Genomic DNA, 22,585 nt, shown 5'->3' with positions numbered 1-22,585 from the left:
TAGGGAAGGTTGTTGCTCAGCATACCTGTGTAAAACACTATTTGATTTTTTAATATATAATATAATTTTTACTAAGAGTAAAATGAACACCATCTGAATTTTGATTTTTGGAAACAGCAGAATTTATGACAAATGAGTTTTCCAGATGAAAATTGGAAATTTGAGTAAAAATGTTTTCGCACTTCCCATAACTTTTGTTAGACCTGCCTCAGTTACATAGCTACTGTGTCTTTGCTGTAAACACTAAAGACTAGATGTAGCCAGCAACTTTATGGCGGCTGTAAGTGGATCCATCTTTTGAGACCACAAGATGTTATTGCATAGTGCTTTGCTAGGTGCTTTAAGTGTGTGTTTAATAAAACACATGGTCTGATAACCCCCAATAATAGTTTAGCCCCATAAATAAGAATGCCAGGCAAACGTACCTAATGCAGTCATTACTGCGCAGATCACTTACTTACATTTATTTGAAAAATACCCTTGTGCCAGCTCTTTCTTCCCCATACACAACTTGTATTAACATATCACTTATGAGCCTGTTGAGGTATGCACATCTTTATATATGTCTATGTAAAGATAGAACTAGATGAGTCTACTGTATCAAATAGTGTTCCCAGTGTTTCATCTTGCTTCCATGTGACCAGGTCCCAGGGGTTGGAGCCATATTGGGAAAGTTCCTACTTAGTTCTGTCATTCAAAGTAACTTGGTATGCAACTGGCATGGGGACGATTCTGATAAATCTGAAGAATGTCTGTTCAAATTGAGCTAATTCCAAATTTGTTTAGAAGCCTCCCTGCAAGGTCCCAGCAACCCCAAGCCAAGAGCTCTTCCTCCTGGATGGAGAGGCAGGCTTTGTAATTGTCATAGATTGTAGGTGTCAAGCTGTTGTGAGCAAGCATTACAGGAAGAAGGGAGAAGAATGGGGTGAAGGGGCATTGGGAACCATGGGAAGTAGTTCCCATGATTCCTGACATGCTGGTAGATATTGTTATTTGACTCACCAACAGATCTTTCCTTGATATGTTTTTGTAAAAGGTTATTCAAAAACAGTTTTGTAGTGTCATGTCATTAGCTTATGTCTGGGATATTTAGGGGTGTGGGTGTGTTTTAGTATCAATATTTAACCTTGTTTAGATAAAGGTTGTAGATGATCATCAAACAAGTCTTCAGACTGGGGTTTTAACGTATGACTACATTTTGTATTTGATAACACACCAATCCATTTGAGTATTGGTTTTATATACAATGGTACCTTGGATTACAGACGTTCAGGTTACAGACTCCGCTAACCCAGAAATAGTACCTCGGGTTAAGAACTTTGTTTGAGGATGAGAACAGAAATCATGCAGCAGCAGTGGCACAGCGGCAGCGGAAGGCCCCATTAGCTAAAGTTAAGAACAGGTTAAGAACAGTTTCAGGTTAAGAACGGGCCTCCAGAACAAATTAAGTTCTTAACCAGAGATGCCACTGTACAGGATAGGCACCTAAGGGTTGGCAGTTCTTCAGCCTGATTAGTCAGAGGATATTTTATAGGATCCAAGTATTTTTTAAGTTAACATTTGTACCATGTATCTAGATCAGGGCCCTATTTACTATACCACCCTTCATCAAATCATATTTCAGGCTGATGCACAACAAACACAGAATGCAATATAATGAGGCAGAAAGATCAAGTCAGCAATGAAATCATGAAGCAATGGCTTCCCTCTTGCGGAATCCTCTCTCTAGGGAGGCTCACCTTACGCCTTCATTACATATCTTTAGGTTCCAGGCAAAAGCATTCCTCTTCTCCTATGCCTTTGGCTAATTAAACAATCTATGGCCTTTAAAACTGGGGTGTGTGTTTTTGTTTGTTATTACGTTATGTGTTCTTGTGTTTCTATATTGAAAACTTCCATGTAATCCTCAGATGAAGGGTAGAATAGAAAACTAAATAATAATGATATATATATTTAGCATGCCTGGGTAAATACAAATGTCCTGACATGGTGTCTAGAAGCTTGTAGAATAGGTGCTGGGGCTGCCTCCTTAGGGAGAACATTCCATTAGAGCACCTCCACTAAAGTGAAACCAGGGAAATTCATTCTTTTCTGTTAAAGGGTGTGTGCCGAACTTCCTGTATGTGTGGCTCCACCCCCCGGGATGAGTATGTGCTGTGTGCTCTGTGAATGTGCAAGTGTGTGTGTGTATTGGCATTTGACCCTCAGAGGGGATGGTGAACTCTCAGTATGGCCCTCAAGCCAAAAAAGGGTTAGCTATCCCTGCCCTAGCTTTCTTAGAGATGTCCCACTCTACAGCCCTGCTGACTCATCTGACTCGAAAATTGTACACAAAGCTGAGAGCCTTGATTCTGGCACTAAGCCCAAGTGTTGCACATTTTCTATGCCCTATGGGTTTATATGTTGGGGGGACCAAATAGGAGGCCCATTCAGGTCTCTGGGTAGCATCCATTTCCACCTTTAGATTCTGTGCTGGTTTCTGCCGCACTTGCTTTAGAGGACAGTGCATATTTTCTCCGACTCTTCATAAGACAGAACAATCCCTCTAGAGGTCCATCATTATGCAGATTAGGACGCCTGGATGTGCTCCCAAAGACTGCTCTCCAGGCAACAGAAGGGCAGGAGGCAAGGGGAGATATCTAGTTCTGTGTTTTTGAAAACTAGGATGCCTCTTCTGCGGCTGGTAGGGTAGGAGAAGAGACAACATAGGTCAGGTTCCCATGTTGAACTTAGGGGGAGCTGTTCTTTTGTCACATGACAGGTGACAGAATTCACAGCGCCATTTGCAAGGTTTGCAGAATACATCTTGCTGATAAAACCAGAGGAAAACCTTTTTTTTTTTAAATTTACTCGTTGTGTATTGAGGCCTTTTATGATTCATCAGTAAGTAAATATAAGCTAAGGGAGTGATTTGTTCCTAACAAGCTTATAAAATACTAGAGTCATTTGTGAGTTTATTGGAGTTCTGATTATAAACATTCCCTCATGCACACTTCTTTATGTCAAATTAACATTCAAAATACAAATACTGTAGCTTTGTGTTTTTTATTATTATTATTTGGTAATCTCTTTCTAAATATTTGTGTTTGGTGCAACAAGAGATTTTGTGCACCACATTTCTGATTAACCTGAAGCTCTCTGGAAATACTTTATTTATTCCGTGTGTGTGTGTGTGTGTGTGTGTGGTTGTGGTTGTTTTTCCAGGCATTTTGTTTGAAGTTTACTGTTCCCAGAGTCCATCTTTTTGTTCAGTCTGGTCTATCCATGAAAGTGATGCCAATCTGAGATAGTAGAATGGGTAGCACCACTTTAGACTCTGGGTGGTGGATCCTGGCTTTGAGTCCTCTATGTTCAAATAGAAAAGTAGTACAGCAAGAAGAAGTGTTCTGTTCCTGCTCTTTGCCCGAAGTGCTGGTCTTTGGTTTGCAAGGAGCAGTAGTAGTTGTTTTACCAGGGGTAGGCAACCTAAGGCCCGGGGGCCGGATGCGGCCCAGTCGCCTTCTCAATCTGGCCTGCGGACGGTCTGGGAATCAGCGTGTTTTTACGTGAGTAGAATGTGTCCTTTTATTTAAAATGCATCTCTGGGTTATTTGTGGGGCATAGGAATTCGTTCATTCCCCTCCCCCCCAAAAAAATAGTCTGGCCCACCACATGGTCTGAGGGACGGTGGACCAGCCCATGGCTGAAAAAGGTTGCTGACCCCTATTTTAAACCATAGAGATTTATGTGGAAACACAGCAGAAATATGGGTAAAAACTTGCTAAATTAGCATGGGCTGGAAATACAGATTTTACCCATCTCTAAATCAACCTGCCTTAGTGCTTTCTGCCACAAATTTCAGTATGTGGAAAGGGAAGTTGAGCATTTTCTATATCTGGAGTTCATGCACATCCCAACAAAGGAGATGTACAGATTCTCTTCTATATTGTAACTGCTGTTCAGGATCAAAATTGACAGAGCGGATTGCATAAATGCAACGGGATAGTTTGTTAATTGCAGCAAAACTTGCAGAAGTTTGGAGATTCCTTCTATGGATACCTAGGGCCCTTTCTAAAACCAGGTTTTATATCTTGGTTGCCTGAGCCTAATGCTGAAATCTTTCCCAACCCCTGTATTGCAGGAAAGCACGAACCACATAGACTTGAATAAGGAACATAATTAATTTCTTCCACCAAGAAGTTGATCTGAAGCCAAATGCACACTTTGAAAATGCAGCTCATTCTGTTACTTTTTTTCTTTGGCAATATCTAGAAGTATCAAACTCCCAGCGTTACCATTTTTCATTAAAGTGATGTTTCTAACCACTGCGGACAGCTTTCATATCCCTTGAAAACATAATAGTAAAATTGTCATAAGATTGAAGTAGGCATAGAAGATTTTATTAACGAATCTTCAGCTCATAAAATACATCAGTGTTGTGCCAGCCTAGATCATATAAATGTATTTTGAATGCAAAATTATATTTCAGCTGAAAGAAAGAGGGATTCAAATAATATGAGCAACATGATGCCAATGAAAAATGGCATGCCCACAAAGAGCTGTGGATAAGGGGCATGGGCAGTGCAAGATTCATAGGCTGTATCCCACCTGGCAAAGCTTTCTCTTCTCTTTATCCCTAAAAGGTTCAGATTGTAGATGGATAGGCCTTGGAAGTTCCTAGACAACCTTAAGGCCTTGGTTTGCTTTTTCTTTAGAGTCTTGTTAGGTGAATCTGTATGTTAAATAAATTAATAATCCGTGCTTTAGCCCCACCTATGGAGGGCTAATGGTAGAAGTGGAATAGAATCACACAATCACAGGAGGGTATAGCTGCAAGGGACCCAAGGATCATCTAGTCCAACCCCCTGCAAGGCAGGAATCTCAGCTAAAGCATCCATGACAGATGACCATCCAACCTCTACTTAGAAACTTTCAAGGAAGGAGAGTCCACAGCCTTCCGCTGTCGAACAGCTCTTACTGTCAGAATGTTTTCCCTGTATGTTTAGTTGGAATCCCCTTTCTTGTAACTAAGCCACTGATTCGAGTCCTACCCTCCAGAGCAGGCGAAAACAAGCCTGTGCCCTCTTCAGTTGGAAAAATAATAAAATAATAAACAGAATCTCCTTTCTCTGTTACAAGATGGCAAAGGGCTCATCCTGGCCAATTCTGGTGCCAATTCTCTCTCGGGGTCTGTATGGCTTTGCACTCTATTCTTTGAAGCACAAGCTGAGATTCTTCTATGCTGGGCAGTTTCAGGTTTTCTCCATGTGCACAAGACATAGCCCTCACTCTTTGATGTCACATTCCTAGCCAGTTCCACCAACCTGGAACTCAGAAAAAGGACTCTTGCAGGGGGAACCAACTGTGCCTGCGCAGACTCCTCCACACAGCCAGAGTCACACAGTCATGTGGAGGAGCCTGTGTGAGTAGAGCTAGCACCCTCTTCAGATCTTTGCTGCAGCTCAGCAGGGCCAAGTTGCCAGACACATTTATTTATTTATTCATTTATAATAGTGTATAAACTGCTAAACCAAAGAATATGTAAGCAGTGAACATAAACCAATTTAAGACAACAATTGAGATACAGTGGTACCTCTAGATACGAATGGGATCCGTTCCGGAGCCCCGTTCGCATCTAGAAGCAAACGTAAGTAGTGACGGCACGTCTGCGCACGCGCGTGTCGCTTTTCGCCGCTTCTGCGCATGCGCGTGATGTCATTTTGAGCATTTGCGCATGTGCAAGCGGCAAAACCCAGAAGTAACACACACTGTTATTTCTGGGCTGCCGTGGAGCGCAACTCGAACGCACTCAACCCGAAGCGCATTCCACCCGAGGTATGTATGACTCTCTCTTTCTCTCTCTCTCTCTCTGTGTATATATATATATATATATATGCAGGTTTTGGTGTCCTCGGGTGTCTTCCCGTGTAAAAGTTGGGGTGTCTAGGCGACGTTTCGACGAGGTCTCACTCGTCATCTTCAGGCTGGTGCTTTCGGCTTCTTGTTACTGGAACAGAGCGGGATCTCAATGTTTGAGTTCCTATAAATACTGTAGAGGGGGTGTGGTGTCTAGCCTCCAATGTTCTGGCCAGAGAGGAAGTTCCCAGGCTAGTGTGCCTTTTCTTCTTTTGTTCCTTAATTACTTGAGAGATACCTTGAGTGATTTCTTGAGTGATATCCTGAGTACCACTTAGGTGGGTCATTAGGTGTGGATTAGTTGCTAAAGTCTTTGTGTCTTGACCTCTTGAACTTTGTGAAGAGTTTTCCTGAGAAGATGGCTGTATTGCACTTAGTTGTGCTTTGGCTTGGCTTCGTGTATAGGGGCGAGCTGTGGTTTTGTGGCTTGTGTCAGCCAGATCTGTGTAGGGATTGCAGGGGGGTGCAGCATCCGGAGGTGCCACCATGGATTGGCTACTGGATGGTGTCAGTAATTCATCTGTGGAGAGGGTCTGGGTTTGGGTCTGGTGTGGTTGATTGGTGTTGGCGTTCTGTGTGCCTCTGGACACCATCCAGTAGCCAATCCATGGTGGCACCTCCGGATGCTGCACCCCCCTGCAATCCCTACACAGATCTGGCTGACACAAGCCACAAAACCACAGCTCGCCCCTATACACGAAGCCAAGCCAAAGCACAACTAAGTGCAATACAGCCATCTTCTCAGGAAAACTCTTCACAAAGTTCAAGAGGTCAAGACACAAAGACTTTAGCAACTAATCCACACCTAATGACCCACCTAAGTGGTACTCAGGATATCACTCAAGAAATCACTCAAGGTATCTCTCAAGTAATTAAGGAACAAAAGAAGAAAAGGCACACTAGCCTGGGAACTTCCTCTCTGCCCAGAACATTGGAGGCTAGACACCACACCCCCTCTACAGTATTTATAGGAACTCAAACATTGAGATCCCGCTCTGTTCCAGTAACAAGAAGCCGAAAGCACCAGCCTGAAGATGACGAGTGAGACCTCGTCGAAACGTCGCCTAGACACCCCAACTTTTACACGGGAAGACACCCGAGGACACCAAAACCTGCATTCCTGTACCCGTGAAAATCTACGAAAGCATATATATATATATATATATATATTTGCTTTCGTATATATATATATTTCGTATATATATATATATTCAGGAAAACTTGTTTACATGTCTAGATAGACCTGTCAAAAGAGAAAAGTGCTTAGCAGGTGTCTGAAATGAAACAGTGAGGGTGCCTACATGTTGGGAATAGGTAGGGACTTCCAAAAACACAAGTGCAGCCATGCTGAAAAGCTTGACTCCTTGCAGATGTGGACTGAACATTGTGTGGTACTTGCAAGAAGCAGTTGAGTTAGCAAGGCAATCCCTCAAGTGCACTGGTCCCAAGCTGTTAAGCGCTTTATTTGCTGATAGTAAGACCAGTAGCAAATTGACAGCTACAGCAGATGTGTCGTGGTGTTGTATGCTGGTGGGATCTCACTCCTGTTAGTGCAGTATGCTGCAGCATTGCTAACTTTCTCTTCTGGACCAACTGCAAGGGGAGCCCCACATAGACTGTGTTGCAGTAATCCAGTCTTCAATATTTTTTTCTGTGTCGTGGTCTGTATTGAATTTCCAGCTGTTAATTCAAAATTTCCTGTTCCATTTACATTTCCTTGAAAAGCCTTTAAAAACTATACTGTACATGCTTTCTCACCCTCATTCATGTACATAAGTATGATGGTGTGTTTTTACTCATTGGTCTACAGTGGTGGGTTGGGACTCACTACTGGGTCACAGCCTGACCAAAGGTGGGTTAAGAATAGGAGCAGCAGCACCATACAAATAAATGGTTTTTAAAAATTGAGTCCCCACCCCAATTGTTTGGACTAAAGGTGAGTCCCAGGTATGACAAGGTTCAGGACTAAATCTGATTATCAGCACTAGCTACAGTTTCAGGCCAGTACTGATGGAAGCAGATTTTAGCATAATAAACATTACACATCAGGAAAGCATTTATTGAAACAAGAATATGTCATTTTTTACCTCCAAGTCATACCATTGCTGTGTGTCTCTGAGGACATTTTATTCTAAAATGAAACAAAAAATCTTGACTGAGTAGCCTGTCACCAATATGTGTGTGTCTCTAAAAATCTAAAAAGGCATCCAAAGCTGTCAAATACCTGGAATTCAATCTGTTAACTTCTCCATTCCGGTGACTTCACTCATTTAATTCCTCCAGGTCAAGATAATGAGGATGATGACAAAGATTATATCGTTAATGTAACATTAATTCAGTACCAACAGTATGCTAGGCTTTGGCTAGAGATGTGTGAATTGGATAGCAAGTCAGAGAGAGGGAGACGAGGTGTGGAAAAGTGGATTTCTGGACTCTTCTAATGTTTTATATGAAGGTAGCTTTTCAAATTATGATCATAAGGATGTGAGCCTCCTTAATTCTGATAGGTAGGCTAAAGATGGAGACTTCACCAAGGCCCACCAGTGAACTTCAGGACTGAGCTGGGATTTCCATATCCAGCACTTTACTCATTATACCAGATGAAATTTCCTTGAGTGACAAACTATAACACTTGTGTAGCAATGAAATCAGGGGTTGAGAACCTCTGTCTCACCAGATGTTGGACTGCGGTGTGTGCTTTCTCTCTGTTTATCTACGTACACACACACACCTGTTATGAAAACTTCTCAAGGTGGTTTACAATAAAACCTGTTAAAAATACCATAACAGCAATAAGATAAATCAGCACAAATGACGAATAACTTGCAACAGTAGCCAGCAAAGGTCTGGTCTCGGTAAACTAACCAATTCCAGCAGCTTCATATATATATATTAGAGTACAGGACAAGATGGTACCCGAGCATAGCTGCCTGAGGGTTCAAGGCATTGGTAATGTTCTCGGCCACAGGGGCTCACTGGCCTTCTGCAGTTTTAATGGTGAAGAGTAGCAGGTCTAGGAAGCTTTTGTCAGTGCCCAGCAGAAGTGTGCACCCTTGGTAGATGCTGAGCCATGCTGCTAGCTCTGCATTTTTTGGAGGTGTTATTGCAGTCATTTGGTCCCCTCACATCCTGAGGTCCATTGGGGAACATGGGCTTTCTCTGTGGTGGCCCCCATTTGTGCAGTTCCCTCCCTAGAGAAGTTCATTGGGCACCCCCTTCAGATGTCAAGATGATATATTTTTATTTCCTAAAGCACTTGGGTTTTGATATTCTTAAAACCCTGCCTGTTTAGTGTGCTTTATTTTCTATAAGTGCAGGAATTTATTCTATTTTATATTGTGTCTAAAAAGCAAAACAAACCCCCTGTTATTTCTTATTTTTGCATTCTACTTTGTGGACTTTTTTTGAACGTCAGAAGGCAGACTGTAACCCTCCCAATTAGCTAACTAAAGAAATGCATAAATCTAGATAGGTGCAGCTGTGCTGAATTTCTCAGCATGCATAGTCTGTTAATGCAGATTACTTATATGCAGGCTTGTGAAATGCTGCACAGACATTAAAGGTGAGAGGCACTTAAGTATAGCAAAACCACCCAAGCAAAGGATTTCAGCTTCTACCTGGCTAAATAAGTATAGATAGTTTTCTTTATGATATGTGACTGGATTATTTTCCAGTTGATTTCCAGCTCTGGCCCCAAGTGGCCAACAGATCAAAAAAAGATAAGGGTCAGTTACAAGGTTGAGCTCATTCTCTGTTGCTATAGTAACTGACCTCCATCAACCCTCGGAGGACTTACACCCAGTTCCCCAGGTGATGCTTTTGCTGTCCACGCCATCAATCCCATGCTCTTCAAAAACCCAGGCTCCTTAATTGTCAGGGTTCTGTTCTGAACAGTTGCTTTTGTCCCACCGGTCCCACGCAAAGACCACCCGAATTCATTTGTGATTTCCAAAGGCACTTGGTTGAGAAAATGCTCAGAGGAAGGGGCCCAGAAGGATACCGGGAGAGTGTTATGGGTGAACTGATGTGCCGTTTTTAAATCTCTTTTTCGTTGATTTTATGTAATTTTGTAGTTTGTGCATTGTATCCATCCCTGAGAGCAACAATGGTGAAGGGCAGGCTTTGAATATGCCTAATAACTGTGAGGTGGGGGCCATCAATGGGCCTCTGCCCTGAAGCCCACCACCTGCTCTTGCAGTAGCTTTGGGGTTGGACAGATCCTAGTAGCAGCAGCTCCAAAAGTAGCAGTAATACACCGGGAATAGAGGAAGGAGTTAAAGCAGGGAAGCTAGTAGAGGAGGAGGAAGTGAATGTACTACAAGGAACAGGGAACACATATAAAAGAACCTGTCAGTTCAGGCATATGCAAAGGGTACAAGTTAATTGCAAAAGGGAAAGGGGAGAAGAAATGGCAGGAGATAAGTTGGAATACTTTGAGAAGCATTTGGGGAGGAGGGGAGATACAGTATAAAATGCCCTCTTCGCTTAAGAGTTTCTGAATCAGCCAATTCTGCCTGAAATGGGGAGGAGCACTGCCACCATGTAAATATATAGTAAAATATTAGAAAATGGGTCTTCAAATACATGTTTGGGTTAAAAGTGGGTCCTGGGTTTGAAAAGGTTTACGATACCTGATCCAGGCCCTAGGGAACAGTTGCAGAAAGTGGAGGAAGATGCAGCTTTCGTCCTTTATTTCAGTGGGGTAACAATACCATGGTACATTTTGGGATGGAAAACAGGCTACCGGTAATATCTTGACATTGTAAAAACAGGGGTTTCTTAAATGAAAAATGGAAGTACTGACATTCCAACATGGCAACAGCAATTAGATTAGCTGAGCCAAGGCTTTCTTTCTTGCCAATGGTCTAAACGATTCTTTGCCTAGAATTTGGTCCCGTTATCCTCACTGCAGTGTTTAATGACAAATCAATACTGCAATTGTGTTGTCTGTCTGGAGTGTGTAATGAGTGCTTCCCTCGTTCAGGTTTCTTTAGAGAGGCTCCTTTGTGATACAAGTTGATTTCATTCATTCATTCTCCTGCTCACATCTGTGGAAGGTAAACTCCTGAATCGGTTTGTACATTAAACTACTTAAACAGGGCTACCATTTCCTGTTTTGCACAGTGTGGCCAAGTAAATCAAATGCAATCTAAGAGAATTCTTGGTGTGCGCGTTCTGCCTCTTCTAGGTTAGGGAGGCCCAATGTTAGTGCCATTAATGAGGTTCCCCAAAATCCTGGAATCACCACTGCAAATCATTTTCTTCTTCCGTGACTGGTGACACTAATGCACTGTCTATTCCAGTGCCAATTGAAGTTCCACTTGCTGACCCCCTAAAAAAACACCAATAAAGAAGATACAAGACACATTATCTTTGAACTGGGTGGGTTATAGATATTTAACATTTGGTTGCACCAGATTTTAGCACCCCTGTATTCATTAGGAGTGTAGTTAAGGAAGGGATTTATGTGCTTCACTCTTACAAGTAAAGCTCATCTGCTTTCATTACCCTAATTTGTTGCAATGAAGCAGAAATGGAATGTTCTGGGAAGGAAACAGTGTGTGATTTACATGCAAGTGTCAAAAATGAGTGTCAGGTTGTTTTAAATGTCTTCACAGTGAAGCAGGAGGCTACTCCCCACACCCTTTCCCTTAAGGGAGAATGTTGTTTTATTAAATCAGTCTGGAGAGGTCGTGGTTTTGATTTGTTTCTAAAGTAGCAGTAAAGGCTATTGTCTTTTTCCTACATGTACACATCTCTCCTTTGTTCTTGGTTTGATAGGGTGTCAGCCTATGCCACTTGTGTTGTTCCTTTTGCGTTGCCATTAATACAGTTTATAATTAGGATTTCAGGGGCTACAAGTGCATGGGCTCCACACGGTATTATTAATTATATGGAGACCTTGCCAGGAGGCTGCCACTGTCATCTCTCTTACGGGCTCAGAGACTCCTTGCAACTTGCATCAAGTGAACATTTTCTGCCACCGGAATTGCTTGAATGTCAAGGCGTGGCAGTGCCACTGCACTAAGCAAAGCAGCGCGATAGAGTAGGAAGTGCAGCAGCAAAGCGTGGTCCTATCAACACCATGCAAATGCATTTGAACTTAAGAACAATGGGAGCCGGAGCCTCGCCACTGCAGTTCATCCGGGTCAGTGCAACTCACTAATCCTCACTAACAGGCAGTAAATTATGTACCTCCATATTCGCCCCTGTGCTTGCCTTTAGCATTGCTGGGCACCACCCAGGTTTCACCTTCAGGATTCAGATAATCAGCTCTCTTCCCTACTGGCTTTCCCCTCAAGACCTGTATGGAAATAAGTATATGTGTCTGCCAGGGATCAAATGCTTTTGGAGACAAAAGTAGGTACTGGGAACATTACAGAATACTATCATCTCCCCACGACACTTTTACACAAAGCGCTCTGTTCCTCTTTTGGCCTGACATAGTTTCTGCCTGATAAAATCCCGCAGGCCTGCTTGTTTTAAACAAGGACCACGTTTCTTTCTCTGTCTCCCCCCGCCCCCAGTGCAGAGAAATGAAGTGTAAAATTAATGCTTATTATTCTGAACTTGGGAGACAGAGAAAGAGACCTTAAGAATCTGTGATTTGATGCCGTGTTTGCTCAGCATTGAATCAATAGATCCACAAGCAGATTGCAGGGTTAAGGAGAATAATATGGAGAGACACCAGCACAGCAAGTGGTAGCAATCTGCTTTTTTATGTTAAAAATGAGATGGGTTCCATATTTTACCTGTTAGGCTGGTCTCTCCTATGAATACCTGTGACGCCGCTTCCATCTGATGACGTTCCCTCCCATACATGTAAGGCACAGGAAGGAAATAACTGGGTGTGTTCTTTTATGAAAAAAATCTAGTGCTGCATGTCCAGTCACTATGTTGCCGGCACCGTTCCGCTTCTTTAACATTTCCATGTGCAATCTTTTAGCTGAGAAAACCATCCTCCAAAGTTCACCATGGTTCTAGCTCTCAGTTTTGCTTTCTTTCTGCTTTGCATATTTATATCCTGCCTTTGCTCCAGTAAGGTTGCACACGTGTTTCACTCCCCCACCATTTACAGATAGGTAGCCGTGTTGGTCTGCCATAGTCAAAACAAAAAAAATTCCTTCCAGTAGCACCTTAAAGACCAACAAAGTTAATTCTTGGTATGAGCTTTCGTGTGCATGCACACTTCTTCAGATATACTGAAACAGAAGTTTCCAGACCCTTCTATATAGTGAGAAGGTGGGGAGGGGTATTACTCAGAAGGGTGGTGGGAATGGGTGATTGGCAGATAGCTGTGATGAGCCTGTTGACGACTCTTAACGACTGCAGGAAAAAGCAAGGGGTGAGAAGGTGAAAAATGGCTTTTTAAGTTTACTTAAAACCATGGAGAGACCTGGTCTGAACAAAGACATTGGATTCTTATCTCATTATACATGACAAAGCCATTTTTCACCTTCTCACCCCTTGCTTTTTCCTGTAAGACCTATTGCAGTCGTTAAGAGTCGTCAACAGGCTCATCACAGCTATCTGCCAATCACCCATTCCCACCACCCTTCTGAGTAATACCCCTCCCCACCTTCTCACTATATAGAAGGGTCTGGAAACTTCTGTTTCAGTGTATCTGAAGAAGTGTGCATGCACACGAAAGCTCATACCAAGAATTTACTTAGTTGGTCTTTAAGGTGCTACTGGAAGGAATTTCCCCCACCATTGTATTCTCACAACAACCCTGTGAGGTAGATTGGGCTGACAGAAGGTGAATGGAATACCATTACCAAGTGAGCTTCATTTCTGAGTGAGGTTTTGAACTTGGAAGCCCCCATATTCCAAACTTCTAGAACCACTGCGCTACATTGACCATAGCATGATGCTAAGAAAGTATCAGCAATTCCTTTCCACATCTTTTGGGTATTTTTCTTAATTTTGAATTTGAGAAAGCGGGACTGTTTCTCATGCTAAATCATAGGAATTTCTCCTCTCTTTTTCCTCTTTCTTTCTCAACTCACTCTCTCCCCCCCTCCTTTTTTATTTCTTTCTGGATGGTTTCATTGACATAGAAAATATATAATAGACTCCTGTGGGAGTGCAACAACAACAAAAAACCCAACTGGTGAGAAGAAGGCCTTATAATTCAGAAGTGGATTTGCAAATCAAAAGGTCTAGCCTCCAGTGGGACGAATTTCCACATCTGCGGGAACCTATTATGTTTTTATTATTATTTTTTGTTTGAGTTTTTTTTGTCGTAGCTTTAACTGTTTGAAACACTTCCAGACTTGCCCCCAAATGGTATACAATTAGCATTAACCAAATATGTGAAAACTGGGAATATAATTCCCATACATGTGTTTGGTTGTTTGGCTTGTGAGGAGAACAGGTATAGTGTACGGGAGTGGGCTGTGAAACACAAAAGCACCTAGTTCAAAGACCACCTGTGCCGTGATGTCATTAGGTAGCCATAGCTAAGAAACAGCCAAATGGGGCTGATAATACTTGCCTACCTTACAGGACTGTTGTAAGGAATTTAGTGATCTAATGTATGTGAAGCTCAAAAGTGTTCTATATGTAAATGCCTGCCAGTTGCACTTCATGCACGGACTCTGGTCTGTGGAAAGTTATGGCATAATAAATTTGTTAATCTTTAAGATGCCACAAGGCATTTGGTTATTTTTGCTTCAATGGAATAACATGACTTCTGGAAATGGATATATATGAGGGTAGTGGTGATTGCAATTCAGTTCTCATCCCAGCTTGTGGCTAATAACCCGTTTCTTTTCATTTCAAAAGATTGCACTCTCCATATCTTTATCCAGTGTGCTTAAATAATAGTTCTCTAAGCCACGAAGAAACTATGCTACCGGAGCATGGCCTTGGAGGCACATGATGCAGCAAACAGATTGACGTTAATAAGACCTAGACGGGGGAGTGGCCGGGACCCCCTATCAGCACTGACCCACCTGTGCTGACCCCTGACCAGATATGTTTTATATCAGGGGTTAAAAACATTTATCTGCCTGAGGGCCACATCTGCTTATGGTGGGGTGGGGATATGGACTGACATTTCGGAGTCCATAGTGTTCTATGTACTCTGAAAAAACATACATGCCTGAGCAGCACCCATCCCACAGTAAATATCTCTCTGGAAGGAACCTAGATCAGGGGTGGGAAGCCTCAGGCCTGTGGGCCAAGTGTGGCCCTCCAGGCCTTTCTTTCCGGCCCTCGGCACTCTCCCCACACCACACCCCTCACTGGCTCTGCTTTGCATCCTCCTTGAGTGTTTTTGCTTGGCTGGGACATACCCCTGAACTGTGACAATGCTTCTTGCATGTCTGGACAGAGGATAGAGAGGGATGTGTGTGTGTGTGTATAGAAAAACCCCTCCTTGTAAAGTTTACATAGTTGTCGTGCCCTTGTGACCTTTGCCCGCTGGTATGTGGCCCTCAGAAGGGTACCCAGAAGTGGATGTGGCCCTTGGGCTTTAAAAAGCCCCCACCCTCACCTGCTCTGAACTCCCTCCCCCTACCTGTTGCTTTTGGCCCCGGGAGAGTAGCCTGGGTACTTCCAGATAGGGCTTAATATTGCAAACAGGCGATTCAGGTGGGTTGCCAGCCCTAGCACCAGTACCATACACAAACACAGTTTTTGTTGTTGTCATATTGTGCACTCTGTCCCTGAATTGTGGAAGGTTAAACACATTTTGTTTTCATGGACGATATAGGAAATACAAATCCATATTGAGGGAGGAACTAATTGCCCCACTTAGAATGGATTTCCCCCCCCTAACTTGGCTGGCTCAAACCCTCATTTCGGGATCCCTGCTGTTCCTTTAGTATCGACACCTTCTCTTGAATTTGTTACAATGCAAAATGAGTTGAAGGTAGCAGCATTTTGGCCTCCTGTTTTCTACGGCCTCACCTGAACCTCTTGCACTTTTCGATGTAGGTTTGAGTATTCTTAATAATATATATGTGTGTGTGTTTTATATGCCCGCAGCAGTGCTGTTGTGTCTGGTGTCTCTCCTTCTGTTTTCGCGGAGCGTAGAGGCATGGCATTGTGTCACAAGCCTGAGGAAACAGGAGTGTATGTTACTGGTGGTTTGATCACAATGTCACTTCCATCAGGGCTGTAAATAGAAATGCCCCTCAAATTTGACTTGCGGCTGTACACCTGAATACACTACAAGCATACTAACGCATGCTTTTGTAAAGGGGGGGGGGAGGCGGTGTTGCAAGTACAGCATCTTTGGGTCCCGGAAACCATGCAATCCAGTGCTGTGATTTCTCGCCGACTACTGCATTTCAGACGCTAATCTGCTGTGTCACTAACAAGTTGTATCATTTGAACCTTGCAGAGGAAGGCATCAATCATGAGTGCAAGCTGTGTAACCAGATGTTTGACTCTCCGGCAAAGCTCCTGTGTCACCTGATTGAGCACAGCTTCGAGGGGATGGGAGGCACATTCAAATGCCCTGTTTGTTTTACAGGTAAGACAGTCAGACCCAGACAAGCCTCTGTGTGCATGGCTTGATCCGGAAATGACACACAGGGGAGTTTTAAAATACAGTATTCCTTTCCTTGGAAGGGGGGAAACCACTACCAGAAAAGCTTTTGACTATGATCTCACAAACCAGAGCTACCTGGAAGGGCAGCCTTTCTCCCCTTCATTCCTCTTCCTAGGCAGTATTTTCCACAGTCATTTAAACCTCCAGGTGTGAACATTTAGAATTATTTCTGTATTCCAATGTGCAGTGATTTTACGGTGCGATTGTGTTGGATCTTGATGTGGGAGACTTGGGTTCAGGTTCCTTGACAGCCTTGACCTTTCTAACTTTCCTGGGCAAGTCCAGTGGCGTAGCGTGGGTTGTCAGCACCCGGGGCAAGGCAAGTAATTTGCGCTCCCTAACCCATGGATTTGCGCCCCCTAACCCTAACCCCCAGATGTTGCGCCCGGTGCGGCCGGCCCCCCCTGCACCCCCCACGCTATGCCACTGGGCAAGTCACTTATGCCAAGCCTTGGTTCTCCATCTCTAAATTGAGTACTAGTGATCACTCTTACGGGATTGTTAAAATAGCCAATGTGCAATGCTCATAATGCATATTCAGTGTTAAAAATGGTGTATTAAGCATTTTGTTTGGTTGTTTGTTTGATTTCTATTTTGCCTTTCTTCCATCATGGAACCTGAGGATCAAATTTAGGTGTAACCATCTCATTCTAGTAAACTATGGTTTATTACACCAAAAAGAAAAGGGAGGGGGAGCCTGCATGCACACATCACCCCTTTCTTCATTAAACTACAGTTTTATGTTACATCTTCACTGAGAAACTGTGGTTTAATCACTGTCTAGGCCCCAAGTTATGGAACCAGGATCTAAATGAAGTTAATGCTAAGCAGGAATCTGAGCTCAAGAAAGTATGGTTTATTAGACTAGAGTTGTTATGACTGCACTTGCCCAAAGTGGCATCCATAGAGTTCCAGGGGGGTCCCCCATCCAGCCACTGCCCAAACCAAGACTTACTTAGTTTCAGCTAAGTTGGAACATCCTATGCCATCAGATCACAGTGACGACTCTTGTTATAATTACTATTTGCTGGGGTCTCGATATTCTATTTCTTCTGTGTGTTTTCTAAATAACATTGGCAAGTGATCCAAGGGTGAAGTGTAAAGTAAATGTTCATGCTATACTCAGCGCATGACTGTGTATACGTGGGAAATCTGGGCAACTCTCTCAGCCATTCATAAAGCACCCCTTCATTTCCATGTGCATGTGTATTGGGTAGCCATGATGATCTTTATATCTTAACCATGGTTAAGAGACTGGGAGCAGGCTGCAGAATCAGGTCTTCCCTTATCCCCCACATTCAAAAAAATCCCCCCAAACCATGCCATCATTTATCATCATAAAGGGTAGGGTATCAGTATATCTGCACTAAACATACCTAAGTCAAGCCCAATTCATTTCAGTGGATCCTGCATGTGACTGAAAATGCTGCAGCCCAGGTACGGAGTGGTGCTGCTTTTCAGGCACATACCATGACAGTGCTGAGTTTTGCCACCGCTTGATGGTCATTGGCTTATGGTAACACAGAGGCAGGCTTTTCCACTGGTGGCACCGGTGTGTGTTGTGGAAAGCCCTTCCTGTGTCTCTGCTAAAATACAGGAGGTCCCAATCAGTGCTGCCATTGCCCTGGCTTCTGAAGGCACATTTGTTTAGGCAAGGATCCCCCTGAACTGAACTTACTATTTTACTGTTTAAATAGGTTCAATTGCTACACTTTTTAATTGTTTGTTTTATGATATAGTTTAATTAACGATTATTTAATGTTGTTGTGCATTTTAATTATGCATTGGTTGTATAGTTGTAGACTGCTTAGAAGCCATTTTGGCATATAGGTGGTCTACAAATTAAAAAGCAATAAACTAGTAAATAGTAGGGTGGGTCTGGATCTAACACACAATTTGTAAATAAATGGAATGGGAAGGGAGGAGAGGGACAAAGGAGTGAAAGACCCTGACTCCACAGCCTGCTCCTGTATCTTTGGCAACAGGCCAAAGGTACAGGCACACAGGTGTCCATATGAATTCAAATATGCTGGTCATTCTCTCTGACAACACTGCTGTTTCTTTTCTTCTTTTTTGTTCCTCTAGTTTTTGTACAGGCAAATAAATTGCAGCAACATATCTTTGCTGTCCACGGGCAAGAGGATAAAATTTACGATTGCTCCCAGTGTCCACAGAAGTTCTTCTTTCAGACCGAGCTTCAGGTACCTTTAAAAAAAGATTACATGCAAATCTATGCCATTTGTTCCAGTTGTTATTATATGTGGGAAATAACCTCATTTTGAGTGAGTATCAAGAGCATCTTCCGTCTCCCCCCCCAACCCATGCTTATTTCCTTGCAACATCAGAAAATCTTCCCTCTCCCTCTCTTTCTATCTCTGGGTGCAATCTCAAAAAAAAAAAAAAAAGGTCCTCTGAGTACGGGCAGCATAAATAAATAAGACCCGACAACTCTAATCATTCGCTCTGAGGATTTCGCTTGACAGGACGCCTTACAACGCACTGCCACGTCCACACCGAGCACAATGTAAATAATTTCTTCCCATTGGTTAATAATTTAAGGAAAGATTAGCATACAAAAACTCAAGTAACATTTTGACATCCTCCATCTCTTCTTCCCCTCCACCCCTTTCCCAGTTTTATAAGCACACACTTAAGACAATTGTGGCTCCCTTTCGAAAACCCAGGGCCAAAAAACAAACAAACAACCCAAGCACATTTCTTCGTTTTTCATTACAGCTTGGGTGTGATTGAGATGTATGTGATTGGGAGATGCAGATCATGGACAGGATGAGGTCTGTAGCAAAAGCATGACGGAATCTGGACCATGGATGTGCCATTGGCTCTTAGGCAGCTAGAAGGCTGGGAAATTGGGAGGTGGCAGGTTTGAGGGTGAGGATCCCTGTGACCCTTCAGATGTCGCTGGAATCCCAACTCCCGTCAGTCCCAGCCAGCCAAATCAGGGGTGAGTCCAGCCATATCTGGAGGTTGAGGGAACCAAATCTGCAGCTCTGCCTTGTTGAGTGCTAGCTGAGCAGGGTTGAGTAAGGAGTCTGCCACACCTCAGATGAGGAGGGTAAATTCTGCTGCCACTTGAGATGGCAGTCAACTGAATGCTCTTACCTGCACAAAGAGAGCCAGGTGTCAAGAAGAAGGAGTTCCAGCTCAGGCTTTTGCATAATGCACCAGTTTTCTTGATTCGGGGATTTTTTTCATATGTACGAAGGAGCATTGAGCCAGGTGATGTCCTGCCCCACTCTCCTGCCTGACGTGGTATAGCCTAGACACAGAGTTGCCACCTCACCTGTTGTCTGACAGTGCCAGGTGCCTTAAGTGGCATCCAAACAATGTTAAGCTTAGTCCTGCAACCTAGTTTTTCCAGCTTGCTTCTATAGCACCAATTCTGCTTCTTCCCCAAGGCACCCAGCAAGTGGCAGTGGTTCTTACTACCCCACCTGGGCATTACTTCGCCCAAATAAGTGCAGTGGTCTCTAGCCAGTAACAAAGCAGGAGCTGGCTCAAACATCCTGGTTCACACCCCATAATCTCTGCACGATGTGCCATTCACATAGATGCAGGTGAAAGCCTGCATTGCAATTTCTCGGCAGGGGTGGTGGTGACAGCTGCAGGCTGCAGTCCACAGTCCCCTGACGCTCCCAGATACCTTAGGCCAGCCCTCAGGCACAAGGACTCTGGGAACTCTTGGATGCCGGCACCCTCCTGTTCCAGTAATCGGTGGCTGAACAGATGCGGTTTTGGCTTTTAATGTAAGGAGATTCCTAGGGAAAGTAGGCTTGATATTATCAGTTGTAGACAGAACACACTCAAAAGCTCACATTTTGACCTTCGGTGTGGAACATGCTACAGTGTGCAGCACTGTCAACACTACGATTACCATTGCATTTCTAATCCTGAACTTGTGCCATTTCTGAAATTCTCAGCTCAGCCTTCCAACTTTTAAGGGACGCACCAAAAATACTCTCATTCTCGGCCTTCACATCATACGTATTTTATGAGGTTAACGCTTCTCCCAAAATGTTACTGCAGCCCCCTGGTATATATAATCATTTTATGGAATGGTGCACCATGCCTCATTTAAATCTATTAGCTTTATAAACCATGATGTACTTAAACTTTGGAGAGTTGTGTGTGTGTATTATTATTTTTTTAATTCATCTTCCGCAATTCCCAGGCTGCTGCCTCTTGTGTCTTGCTGTCATGCTGCAGAAGGGATGGTTGATCTTTTCACTTTGTTGATTTTATTTTATTTTTCCCCTGGGGGGACCCTCTTCCTTCCCCTTGTTCTAGCAAACTCATTTGCATAAGTGTACAAAAGTTTTAACTATACCTTGTTAATATTTCAGTAAAGTCAGCAGTTTTTTGTTTGTTTGTTTCCCTGCTTTTGCATCTCCTGTCTTTAAGGAAGCCAACAATACAGTTGGTAAAAAAGCAAACTTTATGAAGATGATGATGGTGGTGATGATGAATAATAATGGTAGAGATATTTCTTTCTTCTCCTTCTCCTACTATTAGTGTCTTGCTGCAATAATCAAAATGGCAGGATAGTTCATAAGCACATCATAATTTCTTCGTGTCACTCTGTTGACATTTAAAAACTAACTAATCTTGTTACCAATATTTTATAAAGTGCCTTGCATTTTATAAAGTGGCCATTTTAATCCTTAAGCTTAGTGGTTTGCTTGCCAGTACAGCCCACTCCTTCCAGCCAAGCAAGTGGGCGTAGAATCATTTCAGAAAGGGGTTGGACAAATGTATGGAGGCTGGCAGAGTCTCAACACCTGGCATGTTAGGGCAAATGTCAGGGTCTAGAATGACCAACTGGGCTGACTCTGGTATCCCTTTGATTTTTTTAAAATACTTCGTTTACATTTTAGGGCCTGACATCATCTTCATTTACCCCCAGAATTTCGCTGGGTTCTCACATAGGGCCCAAGGGGATTCCTGAGAAATTAAAGTGGTGGATGCTGTTCTGTCTAGCATGCTTCTTGCCAGCACCAGGCTTCTCCCCCTTCTTACTCAGAATAAGATCTAGTATCCTTTAGGTGTTCATGCAGGAGGGGGTTGTAGGTGCAGGCATCTACCCCTGTCAAAATTCTGATCAGCCTCCATGAGTTGAATGATGCCTGTTGAAAGCTGGAAGGCTCCTATACTTTTGGAGGCACTCCACACATTTTAGAACTCTAGTTTTATTTTTAAAAAACCAGTGTACATTGGGGACAGAGCTGCTTCTTGTTCCCATACCTTTTCTTTCTTGTTGACTTAATGTGAGTGACTGAAGAGGGCTATGAAATATCAGAAATGTGATCCAAAATATTCTGCTAGGAAAAGACTTGTCACTCATCATGGAAGCAAATTTACCCGTAATTGGTAATGCTTTGCTGCCACTAATTCTTCAACATCTCACACTGGAATGTATTTAATGACCCTGGGAACATGTCTACTTAGCTCTTGAGTAAAATTTCAAATGAATTTATCCTTATTCATACAATAGAGAGACAAAAGGAAGTCTTCTGGATAAGGGAATGATTTCTACTTATCTCTCTTACAAATTGATCCATTGCTGCTTTCAAGCATCCCCCTACAAGCCACCAGATCATTGGTAGGATTTGCTTGAAAATCCTCTACCACAAGGACACACACTGCAGTCCTTTGCATCCCTGGAAACAATCAGTTCTCACCAACTGGGGACGGTCCTGCCAGCAACACCCACATGCCATGCAGACACAGAGGGAGCCAACCCTTGTAGGCCTGGGGCCATGCCCCCAGCATACAATGCACAGAGAACTAGGCAGCAGCCTCTGTCAGCATCAAGGGATGGAGGTTGCTGGTTCAAATCCCTCTATAGGAAAAACATGTCTCCCTTGCTCCTAGATGGAGGACAAAGCTGCAAACAGGCTGTGGCGCAACAAGCAAGAGATCTCTGTGGTGTCTTCTGCTGGTGGTGCTGGTTTCCCCCTGAGGCCTAAAGTCCCTCATCTGGCATAACTCCAGTACAAGCTTGTGCCCTTAGTTTATTATAGAGTCGGAGAACTTGCACATAGACAAAAGCAGCATCGGATTCATCCAAGGCAGAGCAGTGTGTTGCCAGTGTCATTCTAGGCAAATACTATC

The 22,585-nt window shown here is 43.3% G+C and overlaps 1 protein-coding gene across 3 annotated transcripts in view; it reads left to right on the top strand.

Moving 5' to 3' along the window:
- Window positions 1–22,585, top strand: part of ZNF423 (zinc finger protein 423) — a 422,985-nt gene that overhangs the window by 365,443 nt on the left and 34,957 nt on the right. For all 3 annotated transcript variants that reach the window (XM_083750440.1, XM_083750441.1, XM_083750442.1), the window contains 2 exons: window positions 16,247–16,378; window positions 18,542–18,657. In XM_083750440.1, coding sequence (XP_083606566.1) covers window positions 16,247–16,378; window positions 18,542–18,657 — 248 coding nt within the window. The remainder of the gene's footprint in view (window positions 1–16,246; window positions 16,379–18,541; window positions 18,658–22,585) is intronic.

The sequence above is a fragment of the Podarcis gaigeae genome (assembly GCF_964106915.1).
Source record: "Podarcis gaigeae genome assembly, chromosome: 8".
NCBI lineage: Eukaryota > Metazoa > Chordata > Lepidosauria > Squamata > Lacertidae > Podarcis > Podarcis gaigeae.
The sequence above is the reverse complement of the archived record's forward strand: the minus strand, read 5'-3'. Positions and strand labels throughout refer to the sequence as shown.